An 18699-nucleotide genomic window follows, 5' to 3' on the forward strand; every position below is an offset into this window, starting at 1 on the left:
CATCCTCAGAGACACCTGAGCCAGGCTCCGCAAGGCCCAGCTGCTCCCCAAGGGCCAGGGAGCTGGAAGCTGAGCACGGTACCAGACTCATCAGCCCGCGGGCAGGGCAGGCTGGGATGGTGGCCGGGTTTACCAAGAGTCCGGATCATCTGGCAGGTCCACGGTGATGAAGCAGGTCTGAGGCTGAGCTGGGAAGCCGGTGGGTCAGGATGGGTGGGTCCAGGGCAGAGCTGCAGCTGGAGAGCAGCATCAGCACAGCAGGGAACGGAGGCAGAGCTCAGGGCTGAGCTTAAGTAGAGCCCGACAGGTGGGTGGGGGTCCGAGTGGGATTGATCAGGCTGTCTAGGGCTGCTAGCACCTCCAGAGCACCGGCACTGCTGTCCCCATGGGGCTGGCCCCACGGACACCGCAGCATCGGTGGGGGAGCTGCCCTGCACAGCGGGGCCTGTTCCGGGACACAGAGCGCACCCCCGCACACGTCCCAGCCCCGCACACGCGGGGCATCCCGGGACACGGCCCGCGGCGGACACGGGCGGGCCGGGCGCTGGGGGCGGGGCGGAGCGGGGCCGGGCGGGCGGAGCCCCGCGGGCCGCGCCCCCGGGAGAGCGGGGCCGGGCAGGGGCCGGCGCAGCCGTCAGTGCGGGCAGCGGCAGCGCCATGGCGGAGGCGCAGGACGGGCCCGGGCGGCGCGGGAAGAGGGACGAGGCCGGGGCGGAGGATCCGGCGGAGGCGGAGCGGGCCGGGCGGCGGCGGCGGAGGTGGGCGGCGGGGCCGGGCCGGGATCGGCATCGGGATCCGGACCGGGATCGGCATCGGGATCCGGACCGGGATGGGATTAGGATCGCGATCGGGGTCGGAGCCGGGATCGGGAACGGAATGGGATCGGGGTCGGAGCCGGGATCGGCATCGGGATCCGGACCGGGATGGGATTAGGATCGGGGTCGGAGCCGGGATCGGGAACGGAATGGGATCGGGGTCGGAGCCGGGATCGGGATCAGGATCGGGAACGGGATGGGATCGGGGTCAGAGCGGGGATCGGGGTCAGGATGGGTTCTGGATCGGAGCCGGGATCGGGGCCGGGATCGCGCTGGGTGGGATCGGGGTGAGGCTCGGGCGCTGGCCGCGGTGCTGGCCCGGCCCGGCGGCGGCTGCCGCGGTGGCTCCGGGCTGCCCGGCCCTCACCGCGATCCCCGGGCAGCTTCCAGCCGGCGACGGAGCCCCGGGGAACCACCGTCCTGCACGACACCATCAGCACCCGCCCGCAGCCCCTGCCAGGTGAGGCACCGCGGGGAGGGCGCTCGCTGCGCCCCGGGTCCCCCCCGGGCCGGTGTCGGTGCTGGTGCTGAGCCGCACGGGCAGCGCTCCCCGGTGACCCCGTCCCACATCTCCACACCTGTCCCAGCGAGGTACTTCGACACCAAGACGACAGAGCCCATCAGCTTCTTCTTGTCCAGCCTGGAGGAGCTGCTGTCCTGGCAGCCCGATGACAATGACGAATTCAACGTCTCCGCTGTGCCGCTGGCAAAGCGCCAGCCCCCGCTCCACAGCAAGAGGCCCCGGACGCTGGTGTGCCATGACATGCGCGGCGGGTACCTGGAGGACAGGTGCGTGCTGGGTGAAGTGACAGCAGAGCTCGACACCTCAAACCCCAGACCGCTGCTTCCGCTTGGTTGGATTCCTGCCGGTTTGCCCACGGGCGGGCAGGGCGGGAGGGGTTCGGCTCTCGGGTCAGAACGGTGACCTGGCTCAGGCCAGCCCTCGCTGGGGTCCGCAGGGGCGGCTCAGCGCCACAGCTCTGCCAGCTCCCAGGGCGTGAGTCAGGCTCCTGCCCAGCCCGTCCGCGGGCGTCCTTCCCGCATTGCCCAACACTCCTCCCTCTGCCGCTGCAGGTTCATCCAGGGCTCAGCCACACGCAACCCCTACGTCTTCTACCACTGGCGGTACATCGACGTCTTTGTCTACTTCAGTCACCACACCGTCACCATCCCGCCCGTGTGCTGGACCAACGCGGCACACAGGAACGGCGTTCCCGTGCTGGGTGAGGGCGGGGCAGGGCAGCGCTGGGCCTGGGGAGCCGCAGGCACGTGGTGGGTTTGCTGGGGCGCGTTGCTGACTCTGCCCTCGCCACGTCCCCAGGCACGTTCATCACGGAGTGGACGGACGGGGAGCGGCTGTGCGAGGCGTTCCTGGCGGGCGGGCAGGAGGCGTTCCGCGCCGTGGGCGAGCAGCTGGCCCGCATCGCGCAGCACTACGGCTTCGACGGCTGGCTGGTCAACCTGGAGAACACACTGAGCGTGAGCTGCTGCGGTGCCCTGCCCTGCTCACCTCCCTGCCCTCGCACTGCTCCCTGCCCACCCTGTGCCCACCTGTCCCCACTGTCCCCTGCCAGGCGGCGGCGGTGGGGAACCTGCCCCCGTTCCTGCGGCACCTGACAGCGCAGGTGCGCGGTGCTGTGCCCGGCGGGCTGGTGATCTGGTATGACAGCATCCTGCAGAGCGGCACGCTGAAATGGCAGAACGAGCTGAACGAGGAGAACAGGTGGGCTGGACCCCGCCACCTCACCCAGGCAAAACCGGCCCCAGGTGCCCAGGTGGGGGCTGTGAGCCCACCCCAAACCCAGCACTGGGGGTGGTCAGGGCCTGCACAGCCCTCGGTGGGCTGGTCTGCGGGGACAGCCGCAGCGTCCACCCTGCCACCCTGACCCTCGTCCCCAGGGTGTTTTTTGATGCCTGCGATGGGCTGTTCACCAACTACAACTGGAAGGAGGAACACCTGGAGCGCACACGTGCGCTGGCCGGGCCACGCAACACTGATGTCTACGTTGGCGTGGATGTCTTTGCCCGTGGGGATGTGATCGGTGGTGGCTTTGACACTGACAAGGTGGGTGAGCTGGGGCCAAGCCAGGACGCTGGGCCTCCCGCATTGCTCTGAGCTCCCACCGACGGCTGCGCCGGGCTGGGCTGCAACCCGGGGTGCAGTGCCGAGCAGGGGGGAACCCAGAGCCACTGGGTGCCAGCCATGCATGGAGAGAGAGCTGGGTGACCCTGGTGCTGCAGTCCCTGGAGAGGGAGGTGGAGCAGCACATCTGCAGTGTTGTCCCACCCCACGACAGGGCCAGTGGGACCTGGGGAGGGGGGAGAGGGGGAGTGACAAGGTGACCACCTGGCCTGGCCCATGCTGCTCACTGCTTGTCTGTGCAGTCCCTGCGCCTGATCCGCCAGCACGGCCTCTCTGCAGCCATCTTCGCTCCCGGCTGGGTCTACGAGCACCTGGGGGAGGAAAACTTCCTGCACAACGAGAACAAGTGAGCGCGGCAGGGCAGGGGCCATGGCGGGGGCCGGGCCTGGGAGCACAGCGGGTGGGGTGGCTGCCGGGCGTGGGACGGCACTGCCAGGAGACCACGGCTGCCCGCCGGGACCAGGCTGGCCCCAGTGCCAGGGCAGCGGCTGCGCAGGGGTCTCTGCTTGGACATGCACACCTTTTCCTCCAGGTTCTGGGCCTCGCTGGCTGAGTACCTGCCCACGCACAGCATCTGTACGCTGCCGCTCGCCACCTCCTTCAGCCTGGGCATGGGCACCAGCAGGTTCCTGGCTGGGAAGGTGAGCATGGGGAGACGGCTTGACCCTGGGTGGGCTGGGCAGGGGGTCCCTGCTCCCCACCCGGCCCAGCTCACCCCATCCTACAGGAGGAAGAGGCCGGTCCCTGGTATGACCTGAGTGCGCAGGAGATCCAGCCCCTCTACCCGGAGCGTGAGGGCAAGCTGAGCACCAGTTGCTGCCTGCAGGATGCCTGGAGCGGGGGCAGCTCCCTGCGGGTGCAGGGGACCATCCCCGCCGGCGAGGAGCGCGTGGCCGTCCGGTGAGTCGGAGGGGGAAGCCCTCTCGCCACCTCCTCAGTGCTGGGCTGGCACCGTGCCGGCACGGCATGGCCCACATGGCCTGGGCAGAGCTGTGTGACCCCGGGGCCCTGCGGTGCGTGTGCCGCAGGGCTCTGCCTGCACTGTCCAGCAGACCTAACCCAATGCATTTTCTCTTTCTCTCCTCTCTCTCTCTCTGTCTCTCTCTGGGTGGATTTGGGGTCATCAGCCTTTTCTCTTTGCAGATGCCGGCACCCCCCAAGGTCTTCTTGACCCTGCTCTACAAGTTGGAGGGGTCACACCCTGATGGGTTCGCAGTTTCGCTGGAGCTCACCACCTCAGACTCGAGTACCTGCCACGAGGGCAATGTCACCTCCCTGCCTGGTGAGGACTCTGTCCCCTCCTTGGTCTCTGCAGTGAGCATCCACTGTGGGGGTGTGACCAGCTCAGCCCCTTGTCCCCCTCACACTGCTCCCTCTGGCAGAGCCCAACGGCCGGCACCACCCCCGGTTCCTCCCAGCACCACCACCCAGCCTCGCCAAGCTGCTCGCTGCCTGTGACCGCGGTTCCCACGGCTGGACCAGCCGGTGAGTGCCCTGCCGGCGCCCTGCGAGCGTGGGCAGCGTGGGCACTCGGGGCCCCCTGCCCACTCTGCCCCTTCGCTCTCAGGTGCTACGAGCTGGAGCTGCAGGACTGCAGCCTGCGAGACCTGTCCCTGCTCGTGTCCCGCCAGCAGCCCGGCCCGCGGGAGCTGCCCTTCACCTGCCTCCTCGGGGAGGTCCGGGTGAGTGCCCAGCGCTGCCGGCCGCACCGGCCGGGCGGGGGTTTGCCCGCTGCCCCCGGCCCCGCTCCGACCGTCCCGCGCTTCCCCGCAGGTGCTGGACGCGGCCAGCGCGGTGACCGCCCCGCCGCAGGTGCAGAGCCTGGCGGCCTCGCAGCTCTGGTGGCAGGAGGGCCCCGGGCCCGAGCAGCTCTCGCTCAGCCTCACGCTGCGCTGGACCTTCCCGCCCGGCCGCGCCGGCGGCTTCCGCGTGTTCAGCCTGGGCGGCCGCTGCCCCCGCGGCCAGAGCGCCCCGCGGCCGCTGGGGCTGGCGCACGGGTGCCGGTTCCGCGCCGTGGGGCTGCCGGTGCCGCGCCCGCCGCCCGGCCAGTCCTGCCGGCTGGAGCTGCTGGTGGAGCCGCTGCTGCGCGACGAGCTGCCCGCGGCCCCGGAGCGCTGGGGGCGGCTGGTGCTGGTGTACTCCGCCCCGGGCGGCCCCAGCTGAGCCGCATTAAAGCGATCGCGCTGCAGCCCCGCGTCCATGTCTGCTCCGCGCCGGCGGGCGGGGCTGGAGTTCGCGCTCCGGGTTCGGCGGGTCCCTCCTCCCCAGCCCCGGCGCTGGGCTCAGCGCTCGCCGGGGGCCGCTGGGTGCCGGCCGGGACCGTGCGGGGGGCCGCTCAGGGACCCCAGTCCCGCTGCTGCACCCCGCACCGACTGCACCCGCTGCCTGCAGCCCCCGCCTGCCCTGAGCCCCCCAGCCCCGTGCGGCCCCCGCTGTGGGGCTCAGCCCCAGGCGCAGCCCGGCCGCCGTGGAGCGCCCCCCGGCACTGCCCTCCCTAGGGCTGCGGCTGCACCGCCGGCCTCCCCGGGACACCTTACACGGAGAAGGACAGAAAATTTATAGCAGCAATTATTTTCTCACAGTCTGGTGAGCAAGCAATTAGCGGGCGGGGAGGCAGGCGAGCGCTCCGCGCAGCAGGGTCGCCCAGCCCCGGCTCCCCCCGAGCGCCAGCCCCGGGCCCACAAACAATGCTGGCTCCCGGTCAGGAAAATTAACATGTCAGCAGTTAAGCTCCTGCTCTTCTGGTGGGGAACTCGCTCTGAAATGAATTATCTGACGGTTTGAAAAATGGAGGGCCCCGTACAGCCAGGGGAGGGCTCGCCATGCCGGCACCCCGCTGCCTTCCGTGGCACGGCCAGAGCCCCGCTGGGCTCCCCCCGCAGCCCGCAGCCCCCTGCCAACGCTGTGCCAGGACAGCCAGAGTTGCTGTGCCAGCCGCGGCCCCGTGCCCCCGCGCCAGTCAAAACCTGAGTCGCCCTGGTTGAAGAAAGAAGTCTTTATTAATAATTTCAATAATAATAATAATAATAATCCTTGTAATAATAATAATAATAATACTGTTTATTAGAATGGTCACACCTTTGAAGCATACAGGATGGGCCAGCACCAGCCTGCGCGCCGGCAGCCGGCACGGGGGTTTGCTGTAAGGAAGAAGCCAGTACAGCGATGGAAGGAGCTCTGTACAGGGGGGCGCAGGGCTGGGGTGGCCAGGGCTATGTACACCGGGAATAGAAAAGGGGGAGCTCATTGCTGGAGCATCGGGGGCGTCTGCAGACTATAAAGTGAGGTTCAAGGAGTGGCAGAGCCACGCAGGGTGGGGCGCTGAGGGCAGGGCCACCCTGCGGGACGGGGCTGCGCCCTGGGGGGGCTTCGCAGCGCTCTGTGCCAATGGGCACCGGACCCGGCGCACCGGCTGCTGCAGACCGACCCCGGGGCTTGGGCTGGGCCCTGCAGGCGGCGCCAGCCCCCAGTCCTGGGCGATGCCACGGCCGAGACCCCAGGCTGCGCGCTGGCGGGTCCCGCTGTCTCGGGCAGGGACGGGTGGCCATCAGCGCGCCCTGCGTCGGGGAGCGGGGGAGCGGGCCAGGCCCCGGCCCGGCCCGGCGCAGGGGCCGCAAGCAGTGTCAGGGCTGCTCCCTGCGGGGTGGGAGCCCTGGATGCGTCAGGGGATGGAGGGGAGGGAGGGGAAAGGGATCGCAAGCGTCTTGCAAGCTCCTCTTAACAAAAATTCCCTTTAAAAGGCAGAGGCTCGTCCCCTGCAACACCCAGCGCCTCAGCAAAGCAGCTGCGCCGCCACCTCCGCTCCGCGCGGGAGCCGAGGCCTCGCACACTCGACACACTGATGACCGGCAAACGCTGGAGCTCGGGGAACACGAGGCCGGGTTCCCGCCCTGGCGCCCAGTCCCCAGCGCCGGGGAAGGGGCGGCGCGCCGCTCCGCTCCGCCGGCACCCCCAGGGCGCCGCGCTGGGGCGGAAAGGAAGACGTGGTGCCCAGGCCCGGCCCCTGGGCGGGCGGAGGCCCCTCCGTACCCCCCGCCCTCGGCTCTGCCTCCGCTCTCCCTCCCTGCGCGGGGCCGGGGATGGAGGGGCCAGTCCGGCCGGTCCGTGCTGGCCGCGGGGCTCCTCCGGGACTCGCTCGGTGCGTGTGGACAGAGTGGGGCTTTCACTTGCCTGTTGCCGCTTTGCTTTTTTTTTTTTTCTTTTGTTGCTTTGCTTTAGATTTTTTTATGTTTTACTTTTTTGTGTGTGTGGATTTTTTGCCCTTCCTGGTCCCAGAAGGAAACGGTCGCGGTTTCACTACAACAGAAACAGAGAGGCGGGTGTTTCGCTGGAGCAGCGGAGGGGCAGCCTGGCCGAGCTGCTGGCTGGGAGGGACGCGGGCACCAGCCCTGCCCCCTGAGCCCCGCACCGTGCCCCCGCCGCCAGACCCCGCCCCAGAGCTTCCGGCCCGAGGAGCACGCAGCAGCCCCCGCCAGCTCCTGTCTCTGCTACGGGGGCAGAGGGGCTGCTCTGGGGGTGCCGCGCCCCCCGCGCCCGCGGGCAGAGCAGCCCCTCCTGCCTCGCGGGGGACGAGCCCTCTGACCCCAGCCAGGGCAGCGCCCGCCGGGGCTCGGGCCGGGGGACGCTGCCTGGGGACCCCGGCTCTGGGAGCGGGCGCTGCTGGGGCCGAGGGTCAGCCCCGCTCCCCGGGCCCCACGGCTCTCGGCAGCACCGAGGCGCAGGGACGTGCGGGGCAGGCGGACGGCGCGGGAGACGTGGGCGGCGGGACGGAGCGGCTCGAGGAAACCCTACGGGCGGGGGCTGTGGGGCTGTGTGGAGCCCAGCCCAGCCGGGCCCAGCTCAGCCCAGCCCGGGCAGCGCCCGCGGTTCCTGCAGAGCTCGGCCTCGGCTCTGGCTGCCTGGCTGGGTTTGGTGCTACTGGGCAGCCAGTGTTAGTGGAGGGGGGGCTGGGTCTGTCTTGCTAGTAGGGAGTGAAGCGGCTGTACCCTCCTCGGTATAGACTAGCCTGCAACATCAAAGATGAAAAAAAGCCAATCAGTATTCGAGAGACAGGCAAAGCCCAGTTCTTCCCTTTTTTTTTTTTTACTTTTTTTTTTGTTTCTTTAAAACGACACCAAATCACTTCTGTCCTCGGGCTGCGATGGGCGGGCAGGGCTGCAGGTGCCCAGGGCTCTGGGTGCTGCCCTGGGGCCCACAATGGGCTGGGGGCCGTGGGGTGCCCTGAGCCCCGGTGCCCTTGGCACAGCGCTGGCTGCCCCAGGACCGTGTCCAGACCTTGTCCCGCCGCGGTGGCCACAGAAGAGCCCGTCCCCGTCCCCACTGCAGCGCTGGGCTGGGACCTGCCCTGCCCATCCCCATGGGACAGAGGCCGCCTGGGACCGCGGGTGCCAAGGGGCTCTTGGCAGCCCAGCCCCAGCCAGGGGTGTCAAAAAAAGGAAGAAAAAAACCAATTTGGCTTTGGGATCCTGCCCAAGAGTGGGATTTTTCATCTTTGATGCTGGTAGTGGAGCTAGCTGAGAGCGGCGGAGCGGGGGCTGCACACGCGTGCTCCTGCGCGTGGCCGCGGGTGGGCTGGGGACACGGCCCCGCGCCGGGGAGGGGACAGGGGGTCCCGGTCCCCGGGCAGGGCCCTGCGGTGCTGCCCAGGCGGGCGGCGCGGGGGCGGCTGCACCCCCAGCAGTGGCCGGTGCAGGGAGGGCTGGCCGGGTGTGACGGGTGTTGGGGTGGGAACGCGGGGGGCTCCTCTCTCGCCTGCCCGCGCACAGAGCCAGGCAGGGGCGGCACTGCTACTGCCCCCGCTGCCCTCCCACAGCCCCCGCGCGTGGGGCTGCCCTGCGCCCCTCGCCGCCCTGGCACCCCGCGGGCTCCTGGTGCTGCTGTGCCGGGCCCCCTCCCCGGGCTGGCTGCAGCTGGCACCAGGACGCAAAGATCGGCCGCGGGGCTGCTCTTACCATGGTGCCGATGCTGTACGTGGCGGCGGGGCCGATAGTGTGGTGGTACGGGTCTGCCGCTGCATACACTCTGCCGTAACTAGGAGTAAACAAATGACGGGCGTTAGCAACGGGGGTCGGGGTCCTGTCTCCCCTCAGCAGCCCCCCCACCTGCTGCACCCTGCACGAGCCCCAGGGCAGCGCTGGGACCCCGGTTTGCAGGACGCCCTGGTTGTGCTGGCTCTGTCCTCGTCCCGCAGGGCACAAAGGCTGCGACGTGTGGGACTGGGGGCTGTGGGGGCGACATGGGTTGTACCCCCCGAGCGATGCCGGTGGCACAGGGTGCTTACCTGTCGCTGTACGCTGCCGCTGCTGCCGCCGGCTGCGCGTATCTGTAGGCAGCATAGCCCCCCTGCAGCAGAGGGAGAGGTGGTGTCAGGGTGGGGGACAGCACCCATTGCGGGAGGCTGGGGGACAGCACCCATTGCGGGAGGCTGAGGGGCTGGGGCGGCCGGGCACCCCCCAGGCACTGCCATGGAGCAGCGGTGAGACCCTGCGGGGGGCCGGTGCCCACCAGGCACACACCAGCCTCATTACCATTCCCCAGGGGCTTTCACAAACATTAACCTTAAAAAATTAAATTTCCAGAGGAGAGAATGTCACCTCCCTGATCGCTTTAATGAGGTGTCACGTTAGATAAATCCTTCAGCCGCCCGCCTGAAATATCGCCACTGGCTTCTTAAATATGGAGGTGAAATGCTGGTGTAAGACAGTGCACCGGCACTCGGGGCTGGAAACCCCACCCGGCGCTGGCCCCACGACGGGGGGTCCGGGGGCGCCGGACCCGCACGGTGTCACCCGCTCGCTCCGCTGGGGCTCCCGCTGCCCCGGGCAGGGGCTGCTGGGGCAGAGCCACTTGCCCACTGCCACTCGCCCCCTGGCCCAGCACAGGGTCCCCGCTGTGGCCCCGACCCAGGCACGGCACTTACGTAGATCTCGGCCCCGTAGAACCCGTCCTGGTACACGACCCTGCAAACGAGGCGGAGGCGTCAGCGCCTGCCCGCGCCACGGGCCGAGAGGGGTCGGGGTGAAGCCGGCAAGCTGGGGGAGCAGCCGAAGGGCGTGGGGCGGCCGCCCAGGCAGCCGAGGGCAGGGCCGGGGCTGGGACTCCTGGCAGGGAGGGCAGGGCTGTGGGGACGGGCAGGGGGTGCCACGGGGCTGGAGGATGCCGGGGCGCGATTGCTGCTGGGAGTCACAGATCGCCAGGGCCGTGCCTGACGGCAGCGCTGCCGGCGTGATGGGAGAGAGCGTTTCCGTGCAGCCAGCTGACACGGCTGGAGTGACCGTCCCTGCCTCGGGGCACAGGAGGCTGTGGGCAGGTGGGTCTCCCCGGGGTCAGCACCGGAGGGGTTCACAGCCCCCAAGGCCAGCCAGGGGAGCTGCAGCTCCTTCCCGCAGCACGAGAGCCTGGCAAGGCTGAGGCTGATGGCAGCAAAATGGGAGCCACGTGGCAGCAAGCGAACCCCCCGCGGCAGGCGGTGCCCCCACGCCCGGTACTCACGCGCCGTAGGTGGGGATGGGCGGCGGCGGCGGCGCGGCCCGGAAGGTGTTGTAGACAGCACGTCCTCGTCCCCGTAAGTGCGCCCCTCGGTAGGCCACGGCTGTCCCCGTGGCGGGGTACGGGAACCCTGTTACTGCAGGAGGGAGGGGACAAACATGGGCAGCAGCTCCCCACAGCGCACGGCTGGGACCCCGCAGCCCAGACCCGCCTTGTGTGCCCCGGCCTGCAGGGACACCGGGGCCAGGGGGCTGCACACACGGGGGGGCGGGAGAGGGGCCAGGGGCTGCTCGCAGTTGGACACGGCACGGAGCGGACAGCTGGGGGACCCGCGGCAGGGCCAGCGCCAACTCGGACGTTACCTGCGTAGAACTCGGGGCCGTAGACTGCTCCCACCACCGGGTTCAGCTTCCAGCCTGCGGGCAGGGAGAGCCGGTCAGGCGGGGGCCTCTCGGTGCAGCGCTGCCCCCCGAGGAGCCACAGCTCCCTCCCCGGCGGCTGCAGGGCTGGGGTGGCCGTGGGACTGCACCCCGGCGCTGGGGGGGGCGCGGCCGCGCTCACGTCTGCCCAAGGCGTTTGCGGCAGCTCAGGGCAGCGAGGAGCGTGGTGCCCGGGGATCGCACAACCACAGACTGGTTCGCTTGGAAGGGCCTTTAAACGTCACTTAGTACAACCCCCCGGCCGTGAGCGCCTGCCCACCGCCCTCACCGTTGGTGTAGGGGTTGGCAGCCTTCTTGTTCGTCATGACGCGGGCCGTGGCGTTGTTCACCTGCGGAGAGAGAGGACGGGCTCAGTGCCTGCGGGCGCCGGGGCTGCGAGGGCCGCGCTCCAGGGCCCGCTCGGCCGCGCTCGGTGCGTCGCTGCTGCTTCGGGTGCTGGAGCGAAGGACAGCGGCGTGCGGGGACACGGGAAGAGTCTCTGCCTGCAGACCCCGCGGGACCAGCCCTGCCCGCACCCCAGCCAGCCCAGGCCCCCAGCTCCCGCCCAGCTCCAGCAACCAGCGCTGGCCAGGCTGGCGGCCGATGTCGTGACCACCATGGTGCCGCGCTCCGGCTGAGCCCCCACATGCTGCCACAGGCCTGGCTGCCCCGTCCCCCTCCTGACCCTGCCCGCAGGGAGAACGCGCTCGAGCCAGGAGCCCAGGTCAGTCCCGCACCACCCGTGAGCTCCTGCCCGCGGTGCTGGGCCAGCGTTCTCCAACAGGCAGGGCCTGTCCGCAGGGCATCGCGGGGCTGCCGTCCCCGCGCTCAGCGCTGCCGGGAGAGCTGCACGCTGCCCTGCTCCCCGCCGCCAGCACGGTGCAGGGCCGGCCCTCTGCCCGGCTGGGGAACAAAGCCTGGGGCTGGGCAGCACAGCGGGTGCAGAGCCCTGGGGCACGGCCCGCGGAGCAGAGAGCAGAGCCCCTCTCCTCCCTGTGGAGGGCAGGGGGCTGCGGGCAGCGGGGTCCGCCAGACCCCTCTGGAACCGGCCAAACGCAGCCAGAGCCCAGGCCGGCGCCCCAGCCCTGCCCGCACATGGCAGGTTCGTTGGAGCTGGACGCTCCCTGTGCCCGGTGACGGCCTCCCCGTGCACACATGCTCCCGTGCGCGTTCACGGACACATGCACGCGCTGGGCACGGCTCCCCGGGGCACGTGGGACTGCTGCAGCGTCCCCGGCCCCGGCTCTGCCGCAGCCCCGGGCAGGGCGGGCGCACGCACGCAGCCATGGCACTAGCACACTTATCTGAGCACCTCAATCTTCCGGCCCTCTACGATGGTGCCATTCAGCTTCTCCCGTGCCCGGTCGGCATCTGTGCTAGTTTCAAAAGTTACAAACCCAAAACCCTGTGAGCAGAGGAGAAAAGGAGAAAGAAAGAGACAGAGAGAGACAGAGAGAGGGTGCGGGGACAGAGAGAGAGAGGGGGTGAATCAGGAGAGCTGGCGCAGGAGATGAGGCTGCCGCAGTGCAGAGACGGAGAGCCCAGGCTGGGGCCCCCGCTGGCTCCGGGGGTCCCGGCTGAGGCCCCAGCATCGCCCGTGAGCTGGGAGAAGAGTCTGGGAGAGGGGCACAGAAAGCAGGGAAGATACAACAGAGACAAGGACACACAGCGGACACGAGCTGCCTGGGCAGGCACGGCAGAGCGAGCCCTCCCCTCCCTCCGGTGCTTGGGGCACAGGGACCCTCAAGCCCCCCCGGCCAGCACAGGGCAGCGGCACGGAGATGCCCCGACGTGGGTCTGCCCTGTGCCCGGCTCCTGCGGGGCAAGAGAGGAGGGGAGCGTGGGCAGAGGAGCCCCCAGGCGTCCCGGCTCCCCCCGGCCCCCTCCCCGGCGCTCGCGGTAACGGTGCCGGCCACGGGCAGCACCCACCTTGGAGCCCCGCTCATTGAAAATGATCTCCACGTCCAGGATCTTCCCGAATTGCTGCAAGCAGAGAGAGCAGCAGGGTGAGCACCCACAGAGCCCCCATCCCACGCCCAGGGCTGCCCTGGGGACCAGCGTGGGGCCCCTCAGTGCCCGGCAGGGGAGAGCCCCATCCCGCCCATGGCTCCTGCTCCTCCAGCACCTGAGGAGCATCAACCCAAAATCTCACCAGCCTGCACCACTCTGAATCCTAATGAGGGCAGGGAAGGGGACAGGGGGGGACACAAGGGCTCTGTGTCACTTCCCCCTCCATGCATGGGCCTTAGTCCAACAGCCCAGCTGCTAATGAGGGTTCAGATCCTGCAAACCCTGGCTCCCAGCCCGCCATGGCGCAGAGGTGCCCGGGCACCCCAGGGCTGGGCAGGACAGGCCCTGGGGACGGGACGGTGCCGGGGTCCCCGCGGTGTCACAGGGCAGCGCTGAGCTGAGAGCAGGGAACGTGGGTGGGGGGGCAGCGCCGGACTCACCCCGAACATTTGCCGCAGGTCGGGGTCCCGGAATCGGAAGGGGATGTTGGAGACGTGTAACCTCTTGGGCTGCTGCTTGTCTGTGGTGTCTGAGGAGTGTAGCTGCTGGCTCTCTGTCTGTGCCGCCTCGTCTGTCTGCTGCAGGAAGCACCGCCGGCCATCAGCCCCCACCGCGCCAGCCCCGCGTCCCCGCGGAAGGGGGACTGTCCCCCTCCGCACTCTCGGGAGGGGCACGGGGGGTCCCAGCGCTCCCCGCACCACCCCGCACAGACTGGTGAGCTGGGGGATGCGGGAGGGGATCTCTGCCCACGGGGAGGTGGGGAACCCCCAGCCTGAGGAACCCGCCCAAGGGGTTGGGGCATCACCCACCCCAGAGCAGTGCTGGGAACTGGGGGGCTGAGCGTGGGGGGCACAGAGCACACCCCAGGGGCAGGGCCGGGGGTGACCCACTGCAGAGAGCCAGCCAGCACCGGGTGGCCTTGCGTTGGCCTCTGTGACCCTGCTCAGCACGGTGACATGGTGCCCGGAGACGGTGACAGCGGCACTCAGGGTGCCAGAGCCCACGCACGGGGCTGCTGCGGCTGCGCTGAGCTCAGCACGTTTCCCGGCGCTGTGTTATAACCAGTAATGGAGCGATGGGGTGGGCCGGCAGCCAAGCAGGTAGGTGACAAGGGATTAGAAACGGTGGGGGGGTTGGGAGGGGAGAGCCAGCGGCCGCAGCCCCCAGCCCGGCACCCCGGCCAAACGGCACTGCTGCCCGTCCCCGGTGCTGCCGTCTTACGGTACCGTCTGCGTCCCTGCGATGGACTGTGTGCTGGCGTCGGTGCCCGGCTGCTCGGCGTGGCTCTGTGCTGGTGTGTAGAGGCTCATGGCGTGTTCCGCCACTGTGCTTTGCCCCGAGTAGTCCTGCGTGGGGTGGGGGTGCGGCGGCGCGAACTCTGCGGGGATCCCGTTCTGGGGGGGCGGGGGGTACTGGGCCGGGGGGTAGGGCTGAGCCATCGCGTCCGGCGGAGCCGTGGCGTCCTGGTTACCCTGCCGAGACAGCGGCACCAGCCCCTCACCCACCGACACCCCTGGGTGAGACCTGCCCCGAGGGGGGGTCCTGGTCCCCACAACCAGCCCCAGGGCCCCCAGCACCGGCACCCCCCAGCTTTTGGTGTCCCCCCGCCAAACCCTGGGCTGCCTCTGTGCCACGGCAGCTCCCGGCTCACACCGCCTGCAGCCGAGCCCCATCCCCTCCTGATGGAGCCCCCCGCACGGCTTAACTTGGGGAGCCAGCACATCACCCCCTCCTCGGGGAGGGAAACCGGGGCAGCATCGCTCTGGGGAGCTGCACGGCACCGCGGGGGCAGCGAGGCTGGGGAGGCAGCTGGGAGAGAAGGGATGGTGATGGCTCCTTGGCAAACACCAGACAGGGATCAATTAACTGCTAAATATTTGATAAGGCCCTTTGCTCTAACGCAGCTGGCCCGGCCGCCCTGGTCAAACGAGGTGAGCTGCACCTGCACCTGCGCTGGGGCTGAGGGCTGCCTGCTGCTGGGGGGCACAGGGTGTCCGTCTGTCCTGCACACCCACCCACCAGCCATCCGCACAGCCCTCTGCACCCACAGACTCTGCCCCCTCGCACACGCGTGTGCCGCAGACATCCACCCACCGCACAGACACCCACGCGGCACAGACAGACACCCACCCGGCGCACAGACAGACACCCACCCGGCGCACAGACACCCACCCAGCGCGGTGCCCGGCAGCAGCCCCCGCCGGCAGCACCGCAGCCCCTCGGATGCTTTACAACCCGCCGCGGCAGCCTCTCGCCCATGAAATACATCTGTGGCTCAGCCCGTGGAGAGAAGCTCCTTAATTGTGTGTGCGGTCGATTTATGGTGCGGGGGCTGGCAGGGGGGAGCTGGGGGGCCGCGCTGCCAGCCAACGTCCCCAGCCGGCAAGGCCGTCACACCTGCGAGGGAGGCAGCAGAGCCTGCACCGGTGGCACAGCAGGGACCACATGCGAACCCAGCGTGAATAATCCCACTCCAGATCTGCAAGTCACGGGCGGCCTCGCCAGCGCCTGCCCGTGCTGACTCAGCTGGCCGGGGACGCGCCAGCCGGTGCACCTGCCAGCGCGGCTGCCGGTGCGGCAGGACGGCGGCTCCCCCGGCACTGCCCTGCGCCGGGCACACGGGCAGCGCTCCCGCACCTGTGGGTGCAAGCACCCCTGGTCAGCTGGAGGGTCCCACCCTGCGCTCAGCCTGGCTCCGCTGCCTGTGCCGGGAGCAGGCAGACACCAAACATCACAGCGTCACCCTCCCGGTGCCCGACGCTCCCTCCCGCGTGCCCAGAGCTGGCAGCAGGAGCAGCCGGCAGCGCTCTGCACTGGGCACTCGTCCTTGCTGTCACCCCAGCAGGATCAGCCACCGTCACTGCGGGGACCGGCACTGGTGCCCAGGCAGGAAGAGCCAGCGGGCAGGGGGACGCAGATGGGTGCCAGGGCAGGGACCATCCCCACCTGCCCAGGTCTTGGGCCCCCTGGCTCCTCCCCAGCCCGTCCCGACAGCCGTGTTCATATCTGTTATTAATTAGGGCTGTCGCAGTGCTTGTCAGCCCGAGTATTATTTCATTCAGGGACCATTAGGTTCCCCTGTTTCGCTGTCGCTGGTGCTGCAGAGGCGCAGATCTACAGCTGCCAGCGCTGCCCGGCCGTCCCCACGCGGGGACCAGGGCCCGCGGGAGGGGGACAGCGACAGCTTTGGCTGCGCAAGTTCCCATGGGGTCCTGGGGACCCACCTCTGCACCCCAGGAGAGGCAGCCAGACAGCACCGGGCTGCACCCGGTGCTCCCAGCCTGGGGCGCCCCATGTTCGGGGTGCGCGGCCATGCGGGGAGCCCGTGGCGCAGTGAGCCCGCAGTGCCGTCCCACGGGTGCCGCGGACAGGGCTGTGACAGGTATGTGACAGGCTCACACACCACGTGTCCCTCCCTGGGACGCAGGGGATGCTTCTGCACGGTGCTTTGTGGGGCAGCTTCCTGCACTTGCATTAAAAGAAATCCTGATTACTAATGGCCCATGGCCCTCATTTAGTAAATGAGACAGAAGATCAGCGTGGTGCCCAAGACCGAGCACGGAGCAAAGCTGGCAGCACCGAACACGGCACAAGGGGTGCGAGTGGCACCCTGTCACCCGTGCTGCCCGGTGGACACCAGCAGGGCTGCGGCACAGCCCTGTGCCGAAACACCACGGCCCCAGGGGCGGCGCAGAGGCTGGGACAGGGAGCCAAGGCGTTTGCTGCCAAGGGGAGAAGCTGCTCCGGGCGGCACGGCACAGGCTGCCGCGTCCCACAGGCTGGCGGGGGTCCCGCTGCCTCCCGGCTCCTTGGCGCAGCACCGCACCGAGGGGCCCGCGGTGCCGGAGCCCCCGGGAGCGGCTCCGCTCAGCTGGGCGCTGGGCGCAGGACGGCGCTCCCGGAGCTGTGGGACCCGCGGGTCCCCCGTGCAGCGTCCCCTGCCCAGCGCACGGCTCAGCCCGCACCGCCAGCCCCGCGCAGCGGCTGCCGCAGCAGGCAGGGGGTGGAGATCATCTTTAGCTGATTAAATGTCCCTCATTAACGAGTTTCTTTAATTAATGAAGTTTTTTTGTTTGCTCCACTTGCTTTCTCCCCACCGCACTCTGCCTCCTCAGCACAATCCAGGCCATTTCCTTTCAAGTCATTTAGCGCGTGGGGCCGGTTCCTGCCGACGCCGCACTTCGGTGATTGTGCCTGTCAGCTCAGGGCTGACGACGCCATTTTTAACATTTGCTCCTTTTTAAGAAAATACCACACCAGGAGCCCCCGAATGCAGAGGACGTGTCTGAGCAATCAGCCGAGCGCAGAGCACCTGCACTAACGAGCAGGCGCCGCGATGTGCCGCCACACCCTGCCCACGGTGGGCGTCCTGCCGGCACGGTGCGGAGGCGCCACGTGCCAGCTCCGAGGTACCGACCGCTCACGAGCCACTGTCACCCGCTGCCACCCACCTCCAGCCACAGACGGGCAGCTCGGTGGCCCCACGGTGGCCCCCTGGGGCTGGCAGCCGCGCCCCGCTCAGCCGCACCACGGTCGCGATCCACACCCAGGCGGCAGCCGGGCCTGGGGCTGCTCCCCCCCGGCAACCCCGCGGCCGCCACAAACATGCCCAGAGTTTCCTCCAGAAGCCTCACGGCCATCGTGCCACCTCAGCCCACCCCGCTCTGCCTCGGCCCAGGGCAGCCCCAGCACAGCACCCGAGGAAGCCGCTCAGCTGCTCCCCCGAGCTGCAGAGCCTCCGCAGGCAGCACACCCCGCGGGAGCGCGGGCAGCCGGGGCGGCTCCTGCGCCCGGCCCGGCTCCCGCCTGCGTCCCCTCGCCGCACCGACAGCGCAGATCAGAGCCCAGCTCGTGGACGGGTGCTGAGCAACTCCCCGAGGGCTCCCGGCCACCGCTGCGCCCGCGCCGGGGCGGCCGCTCACCGCTCACCGCTCACCGCTGCGGCAGCTCTGCAGGCGCTGCCATGGCGGGACCCGCCTGCGCGGGCACGGACCGGGGGGCGGGCAGGGACCGGAGCGGCGCAGCCACGCTGTTCTGCGCCGGGTGGCAGAGATGGGCCCGGCAAATGCCTTGGGGGCAGCACGAGGGCCCCCGCGCGGCCCCAGTGCCCGGCGGCTGTGCCGTCACCGTGGGCTGCCACAAGGCCGTGCCCCGCACGGCTCATCTGCGTGACAGCCACGGCGTCCTCCCTTCGATCCGACCGCTCGCTCATGCTAATGACTGTCAACATGAAACAGAGGCCGTGAAGGGGAAGAAAATTACTCCCTGAAAAGGAATTGACTGATCCCCGTCATTTCTCACAGAATCACTGACCTGTGAATATTTCATTACCCAAAAAGCTGCGCCATCCATACCAAGCAGCACCGTCCCCGAGCAGGCTCCAGCCAGAGCCCCGGGCTGCGGCGGGGCGGGGGTCGGGGTGCTCGCTGCAGGGACGTCCCCAGCCCCAGGAGGGACCAGCCCTGCTCGCCCCGGGGCCCGGCGGGAGCTGGCAGCAGCTCGCTCTTCCTCCCCAGGATGGGGCCATCACGGTCCCACAGCGAGCTGGGGGGACACGGGGGGCGGTCCCTGGGCAGAGCGGTGGAAGGTGAGGAGCCCCGGGCGCCGGAGGCAGCAGCTGCCACGTTTAACGTCCTCATTCCCGGGGAGGTGGGGGGGCCAGAGCATCTGCCCAGGATCCCAAGCGGGAGCTCCACGGGGCACGGGCAGGACCCCACGGGCACGAGTGACAGCGCGAGGAGGAGGAGGAGGGGGGAGGCAGGGCAGGCTGCTGGCGCTGTCCCGGCACCTTCTGCCCCCAAGCCCTGCGAGAGGGCAGCGGCCG

The 18699-nt window shown here is 69.6% G+C and overlaps 2 protein-coding genes across 23 annotated transcripts in view; one reads left to right on the forward strand and one right to left on the reverse strand.

The window, feature by feature from the left end:
• Positions 1-616: 616 nt before the first annotated feature.
• Positions 617-5997, forward strand: ENGASE (endo-beta-N-acetylglucosaminidase). Its single transcript, XM_065852678.2, has 14 exons — positions 617-758; positions 1199-1275; positions 1403-1604; positions 1890-2038; positions 2137-2294; positions 2390-2538; positions 2715-2880; positions 3201-3304; positions 3491-3599; positions 3686-3858; positions 4086-4240; positions 4341-4443; positions 4526-4640; positions 4732-5997. Exons 1-14 carry the CDS (start codon positions 658-660, stop codon positions 5119-5121), a joined length of 2151 nt encoding a protein of 716 aa, XP_065708750.1. The 5' UTR covers positions 617-657; the 3' UTR covers positions 5122-5997.
• Positions 5939-18699, reverse strand: part of RBFOX3 (RNA binding fox-1 homolog 3) — a 135037-nt gene continuing 122276 nt past the window's right edge. For 15 of the 22 annotated variants that reach the window (XM_071816588.1, XM_071816603.1, XM_071816599.1 and 12 more), the window contains 10 exons: positions 14102-14347; positions 13316-13453; positions 12795-12848; positions 12178-12270; positions 11155-11215; positions 10809-10862; positions 10450-10582; positions 9239-9300; positions 8910-8988; positions 7396-7963 (listed from right to left, as the gene is read on the reverse strand). In XM_071816588.1, the coding sequence (XP_071672689.1) occupies positions 7873-7963; positions 8910-8988; positions 9239-9300; positions 10450-10582; positions 10809-10862; positions 11155-11215; positions 12178-12270; positions 12795-12848; positions 13316-13453; positions 14102-14347 (1011 nt within the window). In that variant the 3' untranslated portion in view covers positions 7396-7872. Of the gene's footprint in view, positions 7255-7387; positions 7964-8909; positions 8989-9238; positions 9301-9877; positions 9918-10449; positions 10583-10808; positions 10863-11154; positions 11216-12177; positions 12271-12794; positions 12849-13315; positions 13454-14101; positions 14348-18699 lie in introns of those variants that run through there. The other 7 variants (XM_065852112.2, XM_065852111.2, XM_071816595.1 and 4 more) reach the window with 7 other exon arrangements.

The sequence above is a fragment of the Patagioenas fasciata genome, chromosome 18, assembly GCF_037038585.1.
Source record: "Patagioenas fasciata isolate bPatFas1 chromosome 18, bPatFas1.hap1, whole genome shotgun sequence".
Lineage (NCBI taxonomy): Eukaryota > Metazoa > Chordata > Aves > Columbiformes > Columbidae > Patagioenas > Patagioenas fasciata.

Excerpts from the sequence above, each read along its gene's own strand:
- ENGASE (XM_065852678.2), top strand. The coding sequence starts at position 658 with ATGGCGGAGGCGCAGGACGGGCCCGGGCGGCGCGGGAAGAGGGACGAG. Across the intron at positions 3,859-4,085 it reads GAGGAGCGCGTGGCCGTCCG|CCTTTTCTCTTTGCAGATGC; the intron begins GTGAGTCGGAGG and ends TGGGGTCATCAG. Across the intron at positions 4,241-4,340 it reads CAATGTCACCTCCCTGCCTG|AGCCCAACGGCCGGCACCAC; the intron begins GTGAGGACTCTG and ends TCCCTCTGGCAG.